The sequence below is a fragment of the Puntigrus tetrazona genome, chromosome 18 (genome assembly GCF_018831695.1).
Source record: "Puntigrus tetrazona isolate hp1 chromosome 18, ASM1883169v1, whole genome shotgun sequence".
Lineage (NCBI taxonomy): Eukaryota > Metazoa > Chordata > Actinopteri > Cypriniformes > Cyprinidae > Puntigrus > Puntigrus tetrazona.
The window spans coordinates 10,404,066-10,418,898 of record NC_056716.1 but is presented as its reverse complement, the minus strand read 5'-3'; the positions used below and the strand labels follow the sequence as shown (position 1 = coordinate 10,418,898).

At 36.9% G+C, this 14,833-nt stretch overlaps 2 protein-coding genes and 1 long non-coding RNA gene across 4 annotated transcripts in view; 1 reads left to right on the top strand and 2 right to left on the bottom strand.

Moving 5' to 3' along the window:
• Positions 1-2,886, bottom strand: part of gldn (gliomedin) — a 6,827-nt gene extending 3,941 nt beyond the window's left edge. The window contains exons 1-6 of the mRNA XM_043263966.1: positions 2,293-2,886; positions 1,823-1,874; positions 1,704-1,730; positions 1,281-1,379; positions 465-575; positions 107-235 (exon numbers count right to left, since the gene is read on the bottom strand). Coding sequence (XP_043119901.1) covers positions 107-235; positions 465-575; positions 1,281-1,379; positions 1,704-1,730; positions 1,823-1,874; positions 2,293-2,742 — 868 coding nt within the window. The 5' untranslated portion in view covers positions 2,743-2,886. The remainder of the gene's footprint in view (positions 1-106; positions 236-464; positions 576-1,280; positions 1,380-1,703; positions 1,731-1,822; positions 1,875-2,292) is intronic.
• A 480-nt stretch (positions 2,887-3,366) lies between these two features.
• On the top strand, positions 3,367-11,909 carry LOC122362496 (ovarian aromatase). The gene is made up of 9 exons (XM_043263967.1): positions 3,367-7,216; positions 7,578-7,728; positions 8,265-8,419; positions 8,613-8,789; positions 9,319-9,433; positions 9,948-10,059; positions 10,156-10,318; positions 10,529-10,770; positions 11,501-11,909. Exons 1-9 carry the CDS (start codon positions 7,012-7,014, stop codon positions 11,732-11,734), a joined length of 1,554 nt encoding a protein of 517 aa, XP_043119902.1. The 5' UTR covers positions 3,367-7,011; the 3' UTR covers positions 11,735-11,909.
• LOC122362497 lies at positions 10,153-14,485 on the bottom strand. 2 transcript variants are annotated; one of them, XR_006253126.1, is made up of 4 exons: positions 14,364-14,485; positions 13,033-13,137; positions 10,553-10,661; positions 10,153-10,293 (listed from the first exon to the last, which is right to left on the bottom strand). It is a non-coding gene; the product is annotated as an uncharacterized LOC122362497 (long non-coding RNA). The 2 variants fall into 2 exon arrangements; XR_006253125.1 differs by having other exon boundaries at positions 10,207-10,340.
• Between the last annotated feature and the right edge of the window lie 348 nt (positions 14,486-14,833).

The following is a 14,833-nucleotide window of genomic DNA, read 5'->3' as shown; positions in this document are numbered from 1 at the left end:
ATTTTCATACCTTTTTAAAAAGCAATGGTTTTGATAATGAGAAGGATTATGAGGTTATTCTGAAATATATACATGTAAAATTTATCGTTTTAGCCATTCAGCTTACCTACAGACTCCTTCCCGGTGTGGAGATGTGCTCTGTGGCTCCTGTGTCTCGGTGGTCCTTGAGGCCCGGGGGCCCCTGGAGGGCCAGGTGGACCAGGAAGGCCAGGAGGTCCTACTGGACCAGGTGGACCTGCATATTAATGCATGGCCATCAGTCATTTATCATGCCAACATTATTGTGATCCACAGAGGTCTAAGAACCATATAAATGGCAGGACTGTATCTTCTCACACTAAATAAAATGGCAAATTGTGCCCAGCTGCTTATTTTGTCAATATAGTCTTGTTTAACAAAACCCTTTAGCTGTGACAATATTCGAAGATCCTCATATCCCTATTAAAATCAGAATTCGTCTTTACCTTCTACAATGACATCATTTGAAGGTTCTGCCTGTTCTCCAGGTGGTCCTGGGGGTCCAGGATATCCTTGCTCTCCTCTCTCACCAGGCTCACCCTTCTCACCCGAAGGACCTGCACACAGGTACAAAAAAATAAATAAATAAATAAAAAATGCTCTCAAATCACTTGGAATTTTTTATTACATTATTACAGTCATGTAATAAATGTTATAGACATTAGTTAACTATAGGGTTAAGGTTAGGCTTTGGTTTTGGGTTGGTTACTTGCAATATTCTGGTATTCTGATATACTGTTATTGGTGTAACTTGTACATCTAACTTGTAACTACTAACATTTGAAGAAACAATATATTGGTACTTTATCATATGCTAGTATGTTCTGGATGATTGTTGGTACTACACTGATTGTAAAATCTGCCTAGCCAGGTAAACAGTACATTTTGAAGCATAAACTGCCAATAAATAATCACTTTCAATCATCATTAAACATATTTTCTACAAAACTGATTTGGTGAATGGCACTTCTAGAATGCCTGTGGGTTCTTGCGCTCCCTTAACAGAGCAGTCAGTCAGCTGTTATCATGATTTTATTCAGAGGGAGATCTCAGAGTCTCTCTGAATCCTGCTGTATGACTAAGCTGGATAAAGTTCCCCTTATTTTCCTGAGTGAATGATTAAAGCTATATAGCAAGCAGCCGAATTTTCGGGAAGAGGTTTGAAAGGACGACATTTTCTTTCAGAGAACCTTTTTGACTGTATTCATTCATGCGCATGATGGTTGGATTTTGCATGTTCTTTTTTGAATACAGTAGCTGACCTCTTTTTCCTCGTTTTCCATGTGCTCCAGGCTCTCCTGGCAACCCTGGAATTCCATCTGTTCCGTTATACCCCGGCATTCCGTCCACACCCGGCAAGCCTGGAATTCCATGAAGTAAGATTATGTGAACACATTATTTGAAAGCTGCACTGAAAATTTGTGTAGAAGTATTTTCACTTGGAACATTTCATAATTAATTACAAATAAATGAGAAGGAACAGATTAAACTAGTAAACAATTGCCTTGTAATTCTTGCACTTGATATATTGTATTTCACCACACAATCAGAAGAAGAGCAATTAAACCTTTAATAAGGACGACTGCAAAAAAAAAAACACTTCTTTTACATTATGATCATCATATAATTGTTTCCCCTGTGGTAGAATATAAACTATAAACAACATTAAAATAGTTATTTCTTACCTGGAATTCCCGGTGGTCCTGGTGGCCCTGTGAAAGCCAAATAAAGACCAAACTGTAAACTTGGAGACAGCAAATTTAGGAGATATTAAGTTGTGAAAATACAAATGATCCATACTCACCAGTCAGACAGACTCCTTTAGTACTGTTGCAAATGTCCAGAAGAATTTTAACCTGAAACATATATTGGATTTTTGCAGGTCTGTGTTGAGGAATATTCTAGAAGAATCCAATTATGTAACTACTGGAGAAAAACTAAGACATGAATCATACATCTTTTTAAATCTAATTATGTGATATATAATTATGTTATGTTAACATTATGTTATGTTTTTTTTCTTTTTATGCTAAATATATATATATATATATATATATATATATATATATATATATATATATATATATATATATATATTTATCTTTCTTCTATATATATATATATATATATATATATATATATATATATATATATATATATATATATATATATATATATATATATAAAGAACCTTACAAAAATGCTTTACTTTTCAGTATTAGCCTTTTTTTAGAATATTAGACTATTATCAGGTTTTGACTTTGAGTGTCTTACTGGCACCATGGAGTATGTCATCATCATCATCATTCCATCCTGCTCTTCTGTTTTGTGCTGGTAAACCGGCCCATGCGTTTGCGGATACTGATACTGGAAATCTCCCAAGACTTCCTCTCCCACACTCCCCTCGTGCTCCTCGAAGGGTCGCGTCCCTCTATGCTGCCGGCTGCGTTTGTTTCTGGAGTATTGATACTCTGCCTCATCTTCGTTCACCTGGGTCATGAACTCCACCACGGAGCTCTGAGAAATCTCCACCATCTGCTTCTCCACCTCGGTCAGATGAGCCCACAGCTCTCTCTGCTGAACCAGGAGCAGAACCAGGCCAGCACAGTTTACTACCGTCAGTACGCATACGCTGTACAAGATCAGCTGCACCTGCCAGGACAACCGGCCACCACACTGCCTAAAGCCTCCGGTTCTTCTCAACTCCGCCAATGGATCCAGCATTCTTACTTCAGTTCGGAAATACAAAAAAAGTGTTCAAAACCCCAAAAGCACAAAAAGTACAGAATATTCCCCTAGAAAATGACGTGAGAAGACAATTGAAGTCCTTGTTTTGAGTAGAGTCTCTGTGCGACTGAGGGCTGCTCTGCTTTGTGCCGTCCTGATGCGCTGGAGAAGAACCCCCCACTTGTGCAGTCACCTGATTTATATGCAGTAGAGTCCATTCTTCAGCATGACCGTGGGCTGACCAGCATAATCCACTTCGACACCAACAGCCAATGATGTGGAAGAAAGCTAGACACGCTAAGAGACACTGCATTTGAAATATGTAATGTTATGTATTTTGTATTACACAATTCAAAGCTGCTTTAGCGAAGGCGCTGCAACTTTTAACGCCAGAATGTGTACTAGACATTTGAATGAACAAAATCTGAACATTTTGTATCTGATACAATGCAGAAAAAACAATAATGCCAAAAAAACTTTTTCAGCTCCAAGGTGATTTCGTGAACATGTCAGAGTGAGTAAATGTCAGCAGCTAAAGGAGCCAAGACCCTTCAGGGAACTCAGGCTGGTTGTGGAGTTTGAGGCCTGAAATGCGATTCTTATAGTGCCCATATCACGCAACGCGACCCACTTCTGTTGTTTTAATTTGGTTGGTTTTGATCTGATATCAGTTAGCACATCGCTCTAATTCAGACGGTCTTTGCTTTCTATGCTTATGTAATGAATGTGGAATACATCTGCACTTACTATAATTGGAAATGGCATGCACTGCTAGTATTGGTTTAAAGAAGATCATTATAATAATAGTAATAATAATAATAATAATAATATAGCTTTGTTGGTGCACAGCTAGATTGTTTGCACATTAAAAACAAAGATGAATTTCCTCTGATACATGCTGGTACACTGCTCTATGAAGATATGAAGTCTGTTGGGTTTTGTGGTCCTCTGCCCTGCAGCTGTAGGTCATGGCCAAATAAAACACACAAGCTAAGATACAAGCTCTTTGGTTGGGTTTGTGTGATCACGCAAGCAAAGAACAAGGTATCAGAGCTGAACAGAGTGTGTACCGACTGAGTATGTGCTTACGCTGAGAGGAGTGTGAAGGTCAAATCAGTTCAGTTCAGTCAGTTTTATCACTTTAAGTAGTTTCACTTTAAACAAGGTGCTCGTTTTCAGATGTCTGGCTTGTAAAATTAATTGGACTTAAATTAATTTAACTTACTATATTTGAAGTAATTAGTATCAGTATTGGATTAATGCATGTGTTACAATATCTTCCAATATTGGTTAGTACAGCTGTATAGTCACCAGACTTTAGTAATGAAGTCTGGACTGAAAAACTAATTGACTTAAACGGGTTTAAAGCTCACATTGAGGTCAGTCAAGTTCACCGACTGCCCTGACAGGCAATGAAGAGCTGATAGAACTTAACAACTTAACACAAAACTTTTTAGCGTCATGAATAAAGAGGATGTTCCCCTAAAGCAAGTTGCATTATTGATGTACAAAATGTATAAATTTAAAGGGAATTCTAATGACATGCAAATGTAGATGGTTCTGAATTTTTTAATATTTTACTGATTTCAAAACACTGGTACCATCAAGACAGATGTAGTAAAAAAGGCTTTGTATGTCAATTTAATTAAAATTAGTAGAAAGCATGCCATCCACTATGTTGAAAGGAAGATATAAAGCTGTATATCATCTAGTTTAATAATAAAAATTAATGCCAAATTTTGTAGCATTCTCACCTAAAGAGAGCATACACGAAATTACAAAGGGCCTAAAACAGAACCTTGTGGAACACCGATATTTACCTGCAACAGAATGGCTTACACATATACATATATTTATGAAATAAATGATAAAAGGGTTGACATTTCGTTTTTACACTGTTCAAAAAAAAGATACTTGCCATGCATGCAAGATTTTTATAAAACAGGCCCTCAGATCCTCAGAGAGGTCAGCCGAGTGGACATTGGACTGTGTTCAGTAAAGGGAAGTGGTTTGGCTTCTCTCCCTGTGCGTTGTCTCAAACATTGCCGTTATTATCTGTGATTTGGCACTCTTCATGAGAAACCCGAAACAAACGTCCACTCACAGCAGTTGCATGGCTAACATCGCTTTCACTGATCTGAACACACAACCATCATAGAGACGGAGGTGTTGGGGACGAACTACCAAAGTAGTTTAGTGGATGGAAAATAAAAAAGGTATAATCATGAAACACAGAGTTTTGTAACTAATATTTATCCCATGCAGCACTTTTGTAGATGTCTTTGTAAGAAAGCACCAGCAAGAAACATAAATGTAAATGATCTATAAATTTATGGTTGACAGTACTCACAATTCTCTTCCTTGTGGTTTCCTGCCCACAGTTTTGCTACAGGGGACAAACAACTTATTTGATGAATTGCGAAACTCAAGGACCACAAAGGCCGTATTGAAGTGACGACATGTTTAAGTGACGTGTCTTTCGATGCGCAGAGGGACACTTTGTTCTCCAGTGAATTAAAGATTACTTGTTTCTTTCCGAGAAAGGCATTCCAGACCCAAATACGTAGTGTGTGATGTTGCTGCGTGTTCAAAAGGTCGACTCCTTTATGAGACGTTCAGTCTTTATTAAGACCACCCTGAAATTTTGACATCCAGGAAAATTTCCCCTTACACCTTCTCGATGTACCACACAACCCACTTAAACTTCACAGAAACACTCTAGCAAGCGCATAAACATGATATACACGTTAGATTCACCTTAACAGCCACACATAAATGCCGTTTTGCATGGGTGAAGGCCACACACGCTGTTTTTCCATGCTGTTATGTAGGCTATGTTCTTATTTATGGTACTTAAAGGTATCACACACGTTCACCTATTGCCACATGAACTGTGAAGTTTTTATGAACCCCTTTTACACAGAAAATGCCAGAATGCTGCATGCATCTGCTCTGACCGCGCTCAAAGATGTCATCTTATTTCCATAAATTCTTCAGCGATGAAAGTGGGCGTTCAGTGAATTCACAATGTCTCTCAATCTGATAGACACACACAAAGAGGGCAAAACGAAGACACAAAATGACTTTTGTGCTCTTTGTAACAATTTGTTTTTGTTTAAAATGCTTAATATTAATATTTTGAAAGCAAATGAGAAACATGTGAAGCAAAATGGTAATTAAATAAATTACTGATTAATTAATGGATTTGACAGTTTCTGGGTAGGGTGGTCATTCATACGGTTTTAGATCGGGCTGTCTTGTTTTAAAATAGCATAGCTGTATTTTAATCAGTGGTATATATTAAAAAGCAAAGAATTAAGAGAAAGAATAGACATGTTTAAGTCAATATTTAGTTGCATACATTTTAGATATATTGACTGAATACAGTTTTTTGCCAACAAGAGTTACAAACAAAATGTAGCAGAAACTTTGCATGGTCGCTCAACACAGTGGCATTCCTGAATAATTCAGCATTTTTTGAACGAATTGGGTGAGTCAGTGATTAATTTTTAGCGAGTCACTTGATTTGTTCTGAAAGAATAAGCAATTTTGAACAAATCAGTTGAATTAATGATTCAGTGGACTCACAGTCACTTTTCATTCCCTGCTCTCAGTTTTAATTTCATATTTAAAGCATTGCTTAATTTTCTAACATTTCACATTTATATATTACGATATATTTCATATGTATGCTTTTTAATTCATTCTGTTTTAACTGCAGCATAAATGCAACCTCTGAGCTTCACTAAACAGTAATCGTGTAAATATTACCAAATGCCACTTAAGGTAATTAGCCATATAGTGTCTTAAAATTATAACGTAATAATTTCAATTTAAGAACTTAACATTAAATATGACGTATTTGCTTGTTTTATTAACCGCTAATTTGAAGAAAAGTAACAGTTATAATACTTCTCACCAAGCTGCTTTGATTAGGGGTTTAAGTCAATAATCTCTAGTATGCCTAAGTCTGATGAACTTTTTTGAGGAGGAGGGACCGTAGAAGGTCATGCCACAGATGTCTCATATCTCCAAGTCTTTGATGAAAAGATGTTGCAAGGATAATTTTGCCACAGCTGAAGGTTTAAGTGTCATGACGATGTTTTGGAAACAAGGACACAAGGAGCGCACAAGGATACACCGAGTTTTTATTTTGACTTTTGATTTATCCTGATCCAATCCCGTGCGACCACTCGCGTATAAAAGCGTGTGTCTAACGTACTGCTGCTTCAGACCTGAAGAAGCTGTAATTCTCCATCGGTTCTTATGGCAGGTGAACTTCTTCAGCCCTGTGGAATGAAGCCCGTGCATCTCAGTGAGGCTGCTCTGGACCTTCTGCTGCAAGGGGTCCATAACAGCACTGACGGTGCCCAGGACAACGTGTGTGGAGCCACGGCCACAATACTGTCTCTGTTACTCTGCCTGCTGCTGGTCATCAGACACCATCGGACGAAGAAAGACCATGTGCCAGGTTGGTAAGGTTTGAGATGCTGTCCTTTATTATTTAATGCGGCATTTTCTTTATCAAATCCACTACAAATACTCGACACCGATGGATGTGAGCAAAAAAAAATGTTTTCCGTTCCTATCACGCAGTGTTATGCCTTTTTATCATTTGTTAGTGAGCGTGCTATCTACATTTTGGATAGATAGTACTGTATAGTCAACATATTTAGAAAACAAGTGGTTTAAATTCTAATTGGATAATTAAAAGCCCTGCACGATGCATTCATTATTAATGTCTTAAAAACTCCATGTATAATAACTAATTAAATGTTTATGTCACGTTCTCACTGTCAATCGCTTGTTTCCTGCGATGTTTTTTTGTTCAGGTCCTTGTTTCTTGCTGGGTCTGGGTCCTGTTCTCTCTTACTGTCGGTTCATGTGGTGTGGAATTGGCACTGCCAGCAATTACTACAACAGCAAATATGGAGACATTGTGCGGGTCTGGATCAACGGGGAAGAAACACTCATCTTGAGCAGGTAGTTTCTCACACACACACACACACACACACATTTTACACTTCAGCACTTCACATTTCATGTTTAAGTGTCTTTGTTACACACGTTACATCCACTCACTGTTATAATGACAATTACTTATGCATAATTGCATTCAATTAACCATAACCAAACCCTAAATAATTTCATAATTACTTTTATTGTCTATTTAAAACATGATCAAAATGTACTGCCAAATACACTGCCAAGCATATGTGGATATATGGTTATGTTGAAATTAGATAGATTATTGTTAACTGTGATATCAATAACACACTACAGTTAAAATTACAATCAGGTTCTGTGCATATTCTTTAATATGGTAGTCAACACTATATAATGAATTAAAATGTACTCAATGTGTGAAACACATAAATGTGTGTGTACTTGTGTTAAGAAACAGACATGAAATTGTACTATTCAGTTACACTTATTTCATTTTTATTATTATTTACCAATACACTAAATGAACTCAAATGTGGCGTGAAGCTCTCAGTCTAACGCTGTGTGTGTCACAGGTCATCTGCTGTGTATCATGTGTTGAGGAGATCTCTGTACACCTCGCGCTTTGGGAGCAGACTGGGTCTGCAGTGTATCGGGATGCATGAACAAGGCATCATATTCAACTCAAATGTGGAACTCTGGAAGAAAGTCCGCACCTTTTATGCAAAAGGTGAGCATGCATTAAATAATTCACAAATTAATCGTGAAGATATCCTTTAATATCTCAGTGTCACAAATAGCATTTACTTATAGCATTTTATTTCAATGGACTTTATCATTTTTCTTTAGTTTTTTAAAGCTAAGAACATTTGTGCGTGTGGTATTTATCACGTTATGGGGACCAAATGGCCTGTGTGTGTCAGCTCTAACAGGTCCAGGGCTTCAGAGAACTTTGGAGATTTGCACCTCTTCCACCAACACACACCTGGATGATCTGTCCCACCTGACGGATGCTCAGGGACAGGTGGACATCCTTAACTTACTGCGCTGCATTGTAGTGGACATTTCCAACAGACTGTTTCTAGGAGTCCCTCTCAAAGGTTAGTCCTAAGAAACACCAGCACACTAGCATACAGTACGACATTTGCAAAAAGCATACAGACGCTTAAATCACATTTAATAAGTTTTGTTATATAAAGCAAATCATCTAATATATGTTTTATCGAATAAATCTTACCAATTCTAAACAATTGAACAGTAGTATATATATGTATATCGGCATTCTGCTTTTTTTTTTTTTTAAAGAGATAGTTTACCCATAATTAAAATTTTGTCACAGATCACATAGAAGACCTTTGTTTGGTCTTGGAACACAAATGGTGATATTTCTGATGATATCTCAGAGCTTTTTGACCATGCATAAACAGGAACACAACTATCATGTTCAGGGCCCACAAAGGTAGTTAGGACGTTGTTAACATAATTCCATTTGTTTTAGGGTGAACTATCTCTTTAAAGGCTTGGCAGTTGTTCTCTCCATTTTTTTTTCTCTCTATCACGATTTTAGCATCTGATACATTTAAAGCAGAAATGATATGTAATTTCTGGTTTCTTGCTGCTGTGTTACAGAGCACGATCTGCTTCAGAAGATCCATAAATATTTTGAAACCTGGCAGACAGTATTAATCAAACCTGATGTGTACTTCAGACTGGATTGGATTCACAGGAAGCACAAGAGAGACGCGTGAGTTCATGAAATGTTGTTTTGGAGAATGCACGTAAATTAATAGTATATGAATGGGCTAAAGTTTGTAAGGAACACTTTATCACAAAGGCACAAACCAGAGATTTTTAAAATCCTCGGTCACACTTTATATTAAGTGGACTTAACCACTACGTACTTACATCAAAAAACAAGTACAATGTACTTATTGTGTTCATATTGTATTGAGGTGGTATACAGGTAAGGGTAGGTTTGGTGGTATGGGTACGTTTAAGGGTGGGTTAAGGTCTAAGGAATATGTTAATAGTGTAATTTTAAATGTATTTACATAAATAAATTACAGATGTAATTATACGTAGCAATTTTTAAATAAGTACAATGCAAAAACACTTAATTTAAATGTAATTAAAAAGTAGTCAAGGAAAGGAAAAGGACATATATAAAGGGGGACCAAACTCTATTTCAGGAGCAAATTGCTTTGTTCTTGTGAACATTTTTGAAAAGTGTGTTTTTATGGTCTGTGTGTGTGTTTCAGTCAAGAGCTGCAGGACGCCATTGCAACTCTGATCGAGGAGAAGAGAGTTCAGCTGACACATGCAGAAAAACTCGACCAGCTCGACTTCACGGCAGAGCTGATATTCGCTCAGGTGAATGTGGCATGCCAGAACGTCACACACACTATTGAAGCATGTATGAAATTGACTGACCTGTGTGTGTGCGCGTGTGTGTGTGTGTGTGTTTAGAGCCTTGGGGAGCTGAGCGCTGAGAACGTCAGGCAGTGTGTGTTGGAGATGGTGATCGCTGCTCCAGACACCCTTTCTATCAGCCTGTTCTTCATGCTGCTGTTGCTCAAACAGAATCCAGACGTGGAGTTAAAGATCCTGCAGGAAATGGACACCGTCTTGGGTATGAGCATGTCATTTCCAACCTGTATTACACAAAATCATGATGTCGAAGAACTTTTTCATAACTGTTTTCCATTCACTGAAAGTACTTCATTGGGAGTTTGATTAAATGCTGACAGAATGATTCAGTTTCGATTGTGCAGTCGGTGTGTGTTTAATCCAGGATGTTTCTCTGGTTATTTGAACATCGTGTTGTGATTGTGTTTTGTAGCCGGCGGGAGCCTGCAGCACTCACATCTGTCCAGGTTACACATTCTGGAGAGTTTCATCAACGAGTCGCTCCGTTTCCATCCGGTGGTGGACTTCACCATGCGCCGGGCGCTGGATGATGATGTCATCGAGGGCTACACAGTGAAGAGAGGAACAAACATCATACTAAATGTGGGTCGGATGCACAGATCCGAATTCTTCCCCAAACCGAATCAGTTCAGTCTGGACAACTTCAAGAAAAATGTGAGTCTTCCTTATAAATGATTCTTGCCTTATATTTTTGTCTTTGGTGCCATTGTCCATAATATAACTAATTGTCATTACTCAAATGTAAAATAAATAAATATATAATAATAGTTTGTTAAAAATGTTAGAGAAAGATTTTTTCCCATTTTGATTTTTATAAACTTTATATATATATATATATATATATATATATATATATATATATATATATATATATATATATATATATATATATATATATATATATAAATAATTTTATATATATTTAATTTAATATATGGGTCTACAGTGCCCTTAAAAACATTTAAAAAATTAAATTAAATTAAATTAAATTCTGAAAATGTTGAAATCCCATGTTATTTAAAAAATTATATATTTTATTTATAGGATTTTAACAAACTTGTTTAATTCCTATGCTGTTTACCTTTGATCTTATCCAGCAATCAAACCTATAATTGCATTATTGCATTACAGTTGCATTTAAATATTTACATAATATCTAACAAAATAATATTAATGCTTACAACATATTTTATTGTTATTTTTTGGTGATGGTTTTGCCGTGGTAAATGCTTGCAACAAAAGCAAAATTGTTATAATCATTATTCTAACCTAGTATTCAGTTTATTATCAATGTTAATTTTAACAATATAACTTCCTTCAAAAGTGCAACGAATTTTCACAATCCTTTATTCATTTGTATTATTTTCTCTGTCTCTGTCTCAAGGTGCCGAGTCGTTTCTTTCAGCCGTTCGGGTCAGGCCCGAGGTCATGTGTGGGGAAACACATTGCTATGGTGATGATGAAGTCTATTCTGGCGACGCTCTTGTCTCGTTTCTCTGTGTGTCCTGTGAAGGGATGTACTGTAGACAGCATCCCACAAACCAACAACCTTTCACAGCAGCCGGTGGAAGAGCCCTCGAGCCTCAGCGTGCAGCTCATCCTCAGAAACTCTCTCTGATTCACCTCCAACATATTATTATCATGTATTTATCTACCGCTATTCGTTGCCTCGTCTTTGAATTTTTGTGTTTAAATTTGTATGTAATTCAGTCTGAATGCAACTGTTGTTATAATATATGATATTCTTTCTGTGGATTCTGAGTGGGTTTTTTTGTTTGTTTTTTGTATGTGTGTTAATAAAATTTAATACAAGTATTCTCAAACAGTGTACCTCATATTATTTTAAACAGACACACACATTTATAAAGCAGCGCTTTTGAAAATAAATTTTAAGTATGTTTAAAGAAAATATACCAGCTAAACATTATTTCAATATTTTTTCACATTTGATATTTCATGAATTGTTTATGGTTAATAATTGTTTTAATATTTCTTTTAATCACTTTACCCCCTGACTAAGATAAAAAAAAAATATATATATAGTACACATAATAGCACACAAATGATAAATAATGACTCAAAATAATTTTAAATATATTTTATATATTGTAATAAAATCTACTTAACATGTATGTAATTGTATAAACAAAATTTTCAACAAAAAACAACAGGGAGTTTTCCAGTTATCAAATGTGTGCTGTAGGTGTTTAGTCAGGTATTTTTGTGTGTGTGTGTGTGTGTGTGTGTGTGTGTGTGTGTGTGTGTGTGTGTGTGTGTGTGTGTGTGGTCGTGAAGTAATTTTCATCAGCAGAGGGCACTGTTACACAACGTTAGGACAGTGAGAACTGCATGTGAAAAAATCATCTGAACTTCCACTGTTTGATTTAAATGATTAAGAATTCAAAGCTGTCGAGTTTTAAATGAGTTCAGTGAACTTAAAACTAGTTGGACTCAACAGATGTTCGGCAGATCTCATTTGTACAGCTCCTGTGACTAGCTGGCAGGCAGCATAAGGGTCTCAGGGTCCATTAGCTTTCAGGGGCCATTTCTTCCATATGGGGCCCATAAAGCTGTCAGCCAACACATAGAGACCACGAACACACACATACACAAACAAGCACCACTTAATAGGTCGTGAGCATATATAAACAGTCAAGATCGACGTACCTGGTATGCATATTAAACGATTTCTTAACGACATTAGCATTGGTTGTTTTGATGTATTATTATCACAATCAGGCCGTCTAAAGCCGAGCATTCAGACGGACCGGATCCCTTATTGTTCTTCTGTTAGATTCAGTGACCGACGCGAATATGACGCATGTCTCGTTATTGCCGTGGAAACCTGCACAGCGTTGACGGCGAAGACGACATCGTAAACAAATACACATTGTTACACTCGAACAAAACGCACACCTGCTCGGTCCGGAGATCTCCATGTCAATGCTCGCCAACAGGAAAACAGGAAAACATCCGTCACCAAACACACCGAGACGGTCATGCCTTCAGAGCGCAGAGAAACTGCACAAAAGAAGAGATATGAATGAAATGAATAAAAGATTGAGAGAGTGTAATTTGGCCGCTTTCATGACAATTCTGGAAATGTTAATAGGAATGTATCTGTAAAGCGTCTGTTAAACGAATGGTCTTCCCAAGAGAACAAAAAAGGAAAAACAAGATCGTGCTGCTACTTTTTTTTATCATCTAACTTGTCATTGACCGACGTCAAATATCTATAGCCAAGTGTCCTTTCATAACTCAAGGTAAACTCTGTGATAAGAGAGGATGTCTTAAGCAGTCTGAAAAAGCTGTTTAGCTTCTGTTTAAATCTACAGGCTGATGTTCTCTCGGATTACTCTTTCCAGGCCGGACCCAACACCAGATCGGTTTCACACTCAAGAGAGAAACTAAATGATCTGGTTTAACAGGAGGAAATGCTCAAATAAGAAGAAATCTGTCATGCAAAACACAAAACACCAGGAAACAGTATTGCCACGTTTAACTAAATATGACGGGTGTTCTGATCGGTGGCTTACTATCAACAGCTATCACAAACCCTAGTAAAACACCCTAGTGAAGTATCACTGTCATTAGAGATTACCATATGACTTGAGAACAATTTCACCAACATTTCAACAAAACAAAACAGCTCAACGGAAATCAGAAAACACTAAACACTTCGTCATTCCATTGTTTAAATGTCTTTATCGACCGTTTGTTAGCAAAGAAGCAAATTCTGAAGGCACAACAATCACACAATGTCTCACTTGTCTAACTCATAATGGTCATCCTTAATAATGTTTAAAAAGGTTTCATATTTATTGATTAGAGTTATAATCATATCTGTTTTGTTGCGAGTGCAGTGCGCTTCCAAAGGTTTCCAGAGTGTCATCCAAACACGTACTACATTTTCCTGGATCAACATCTTTGTTCATCCTGGAACAACATCCCGATCAAACAATCAGCACTGAGGGATCATTTTTCAGGTAATTTTAGGCTTATGATAAAGGCTAGTTGCTTCTACAATGTTTTTAATCAGATATAATTTTCCCACTGATTTTAGGAATAGGGTTAGGCGTAGGAGTAGGGATTGGAGTAAGTCTATATTTTTAGACAGTGATGTTCAACAAAAGATGCTGCAGTGGTTCTTAGGTTAAAAAAGCAAAACTATATATCTAATGATCTGTTTAATACACAAAGCAATAGTCACCAGAGTGACCACGTAATAAAAAAGTTGGGCTACTCACACTTGTGTGTTGCAACATAACTGTTGGAACTAGTATCTTGTCTTGTCTTCAAAGCATATGTCCTTCTCGATATTTACATGAACTACATGTACGAAACATGGACAGATCTTTTGGTAGACTGGCTTCGGTGTGAGTTTTTGGAATAACCAGAAGGTTTTGAGTTCTGAAAAAAATGTTTTTATGGTACAGTGACCTTATATGTCAAAAGATCGAGGGAATTTTGGTTTCATTTTTGGTTTTCTCATTTCATGACCCCATTAATTTTGAATAGTACACAGATATGTACGTGTCCCTCCGGGAACCAGGTTTGGAAACTGCTTTAAACAATGATATATTGTAAAATACTGCAGATATAGAAGAACATATTATTAACAGTAATTAACAATGCATGATGTGTGTATGTTGTCGCAATGGGTTAGATGGCAGGTGAAGAGAAGATATGAGCAGGTATAGATGAAAGAGACAGAATA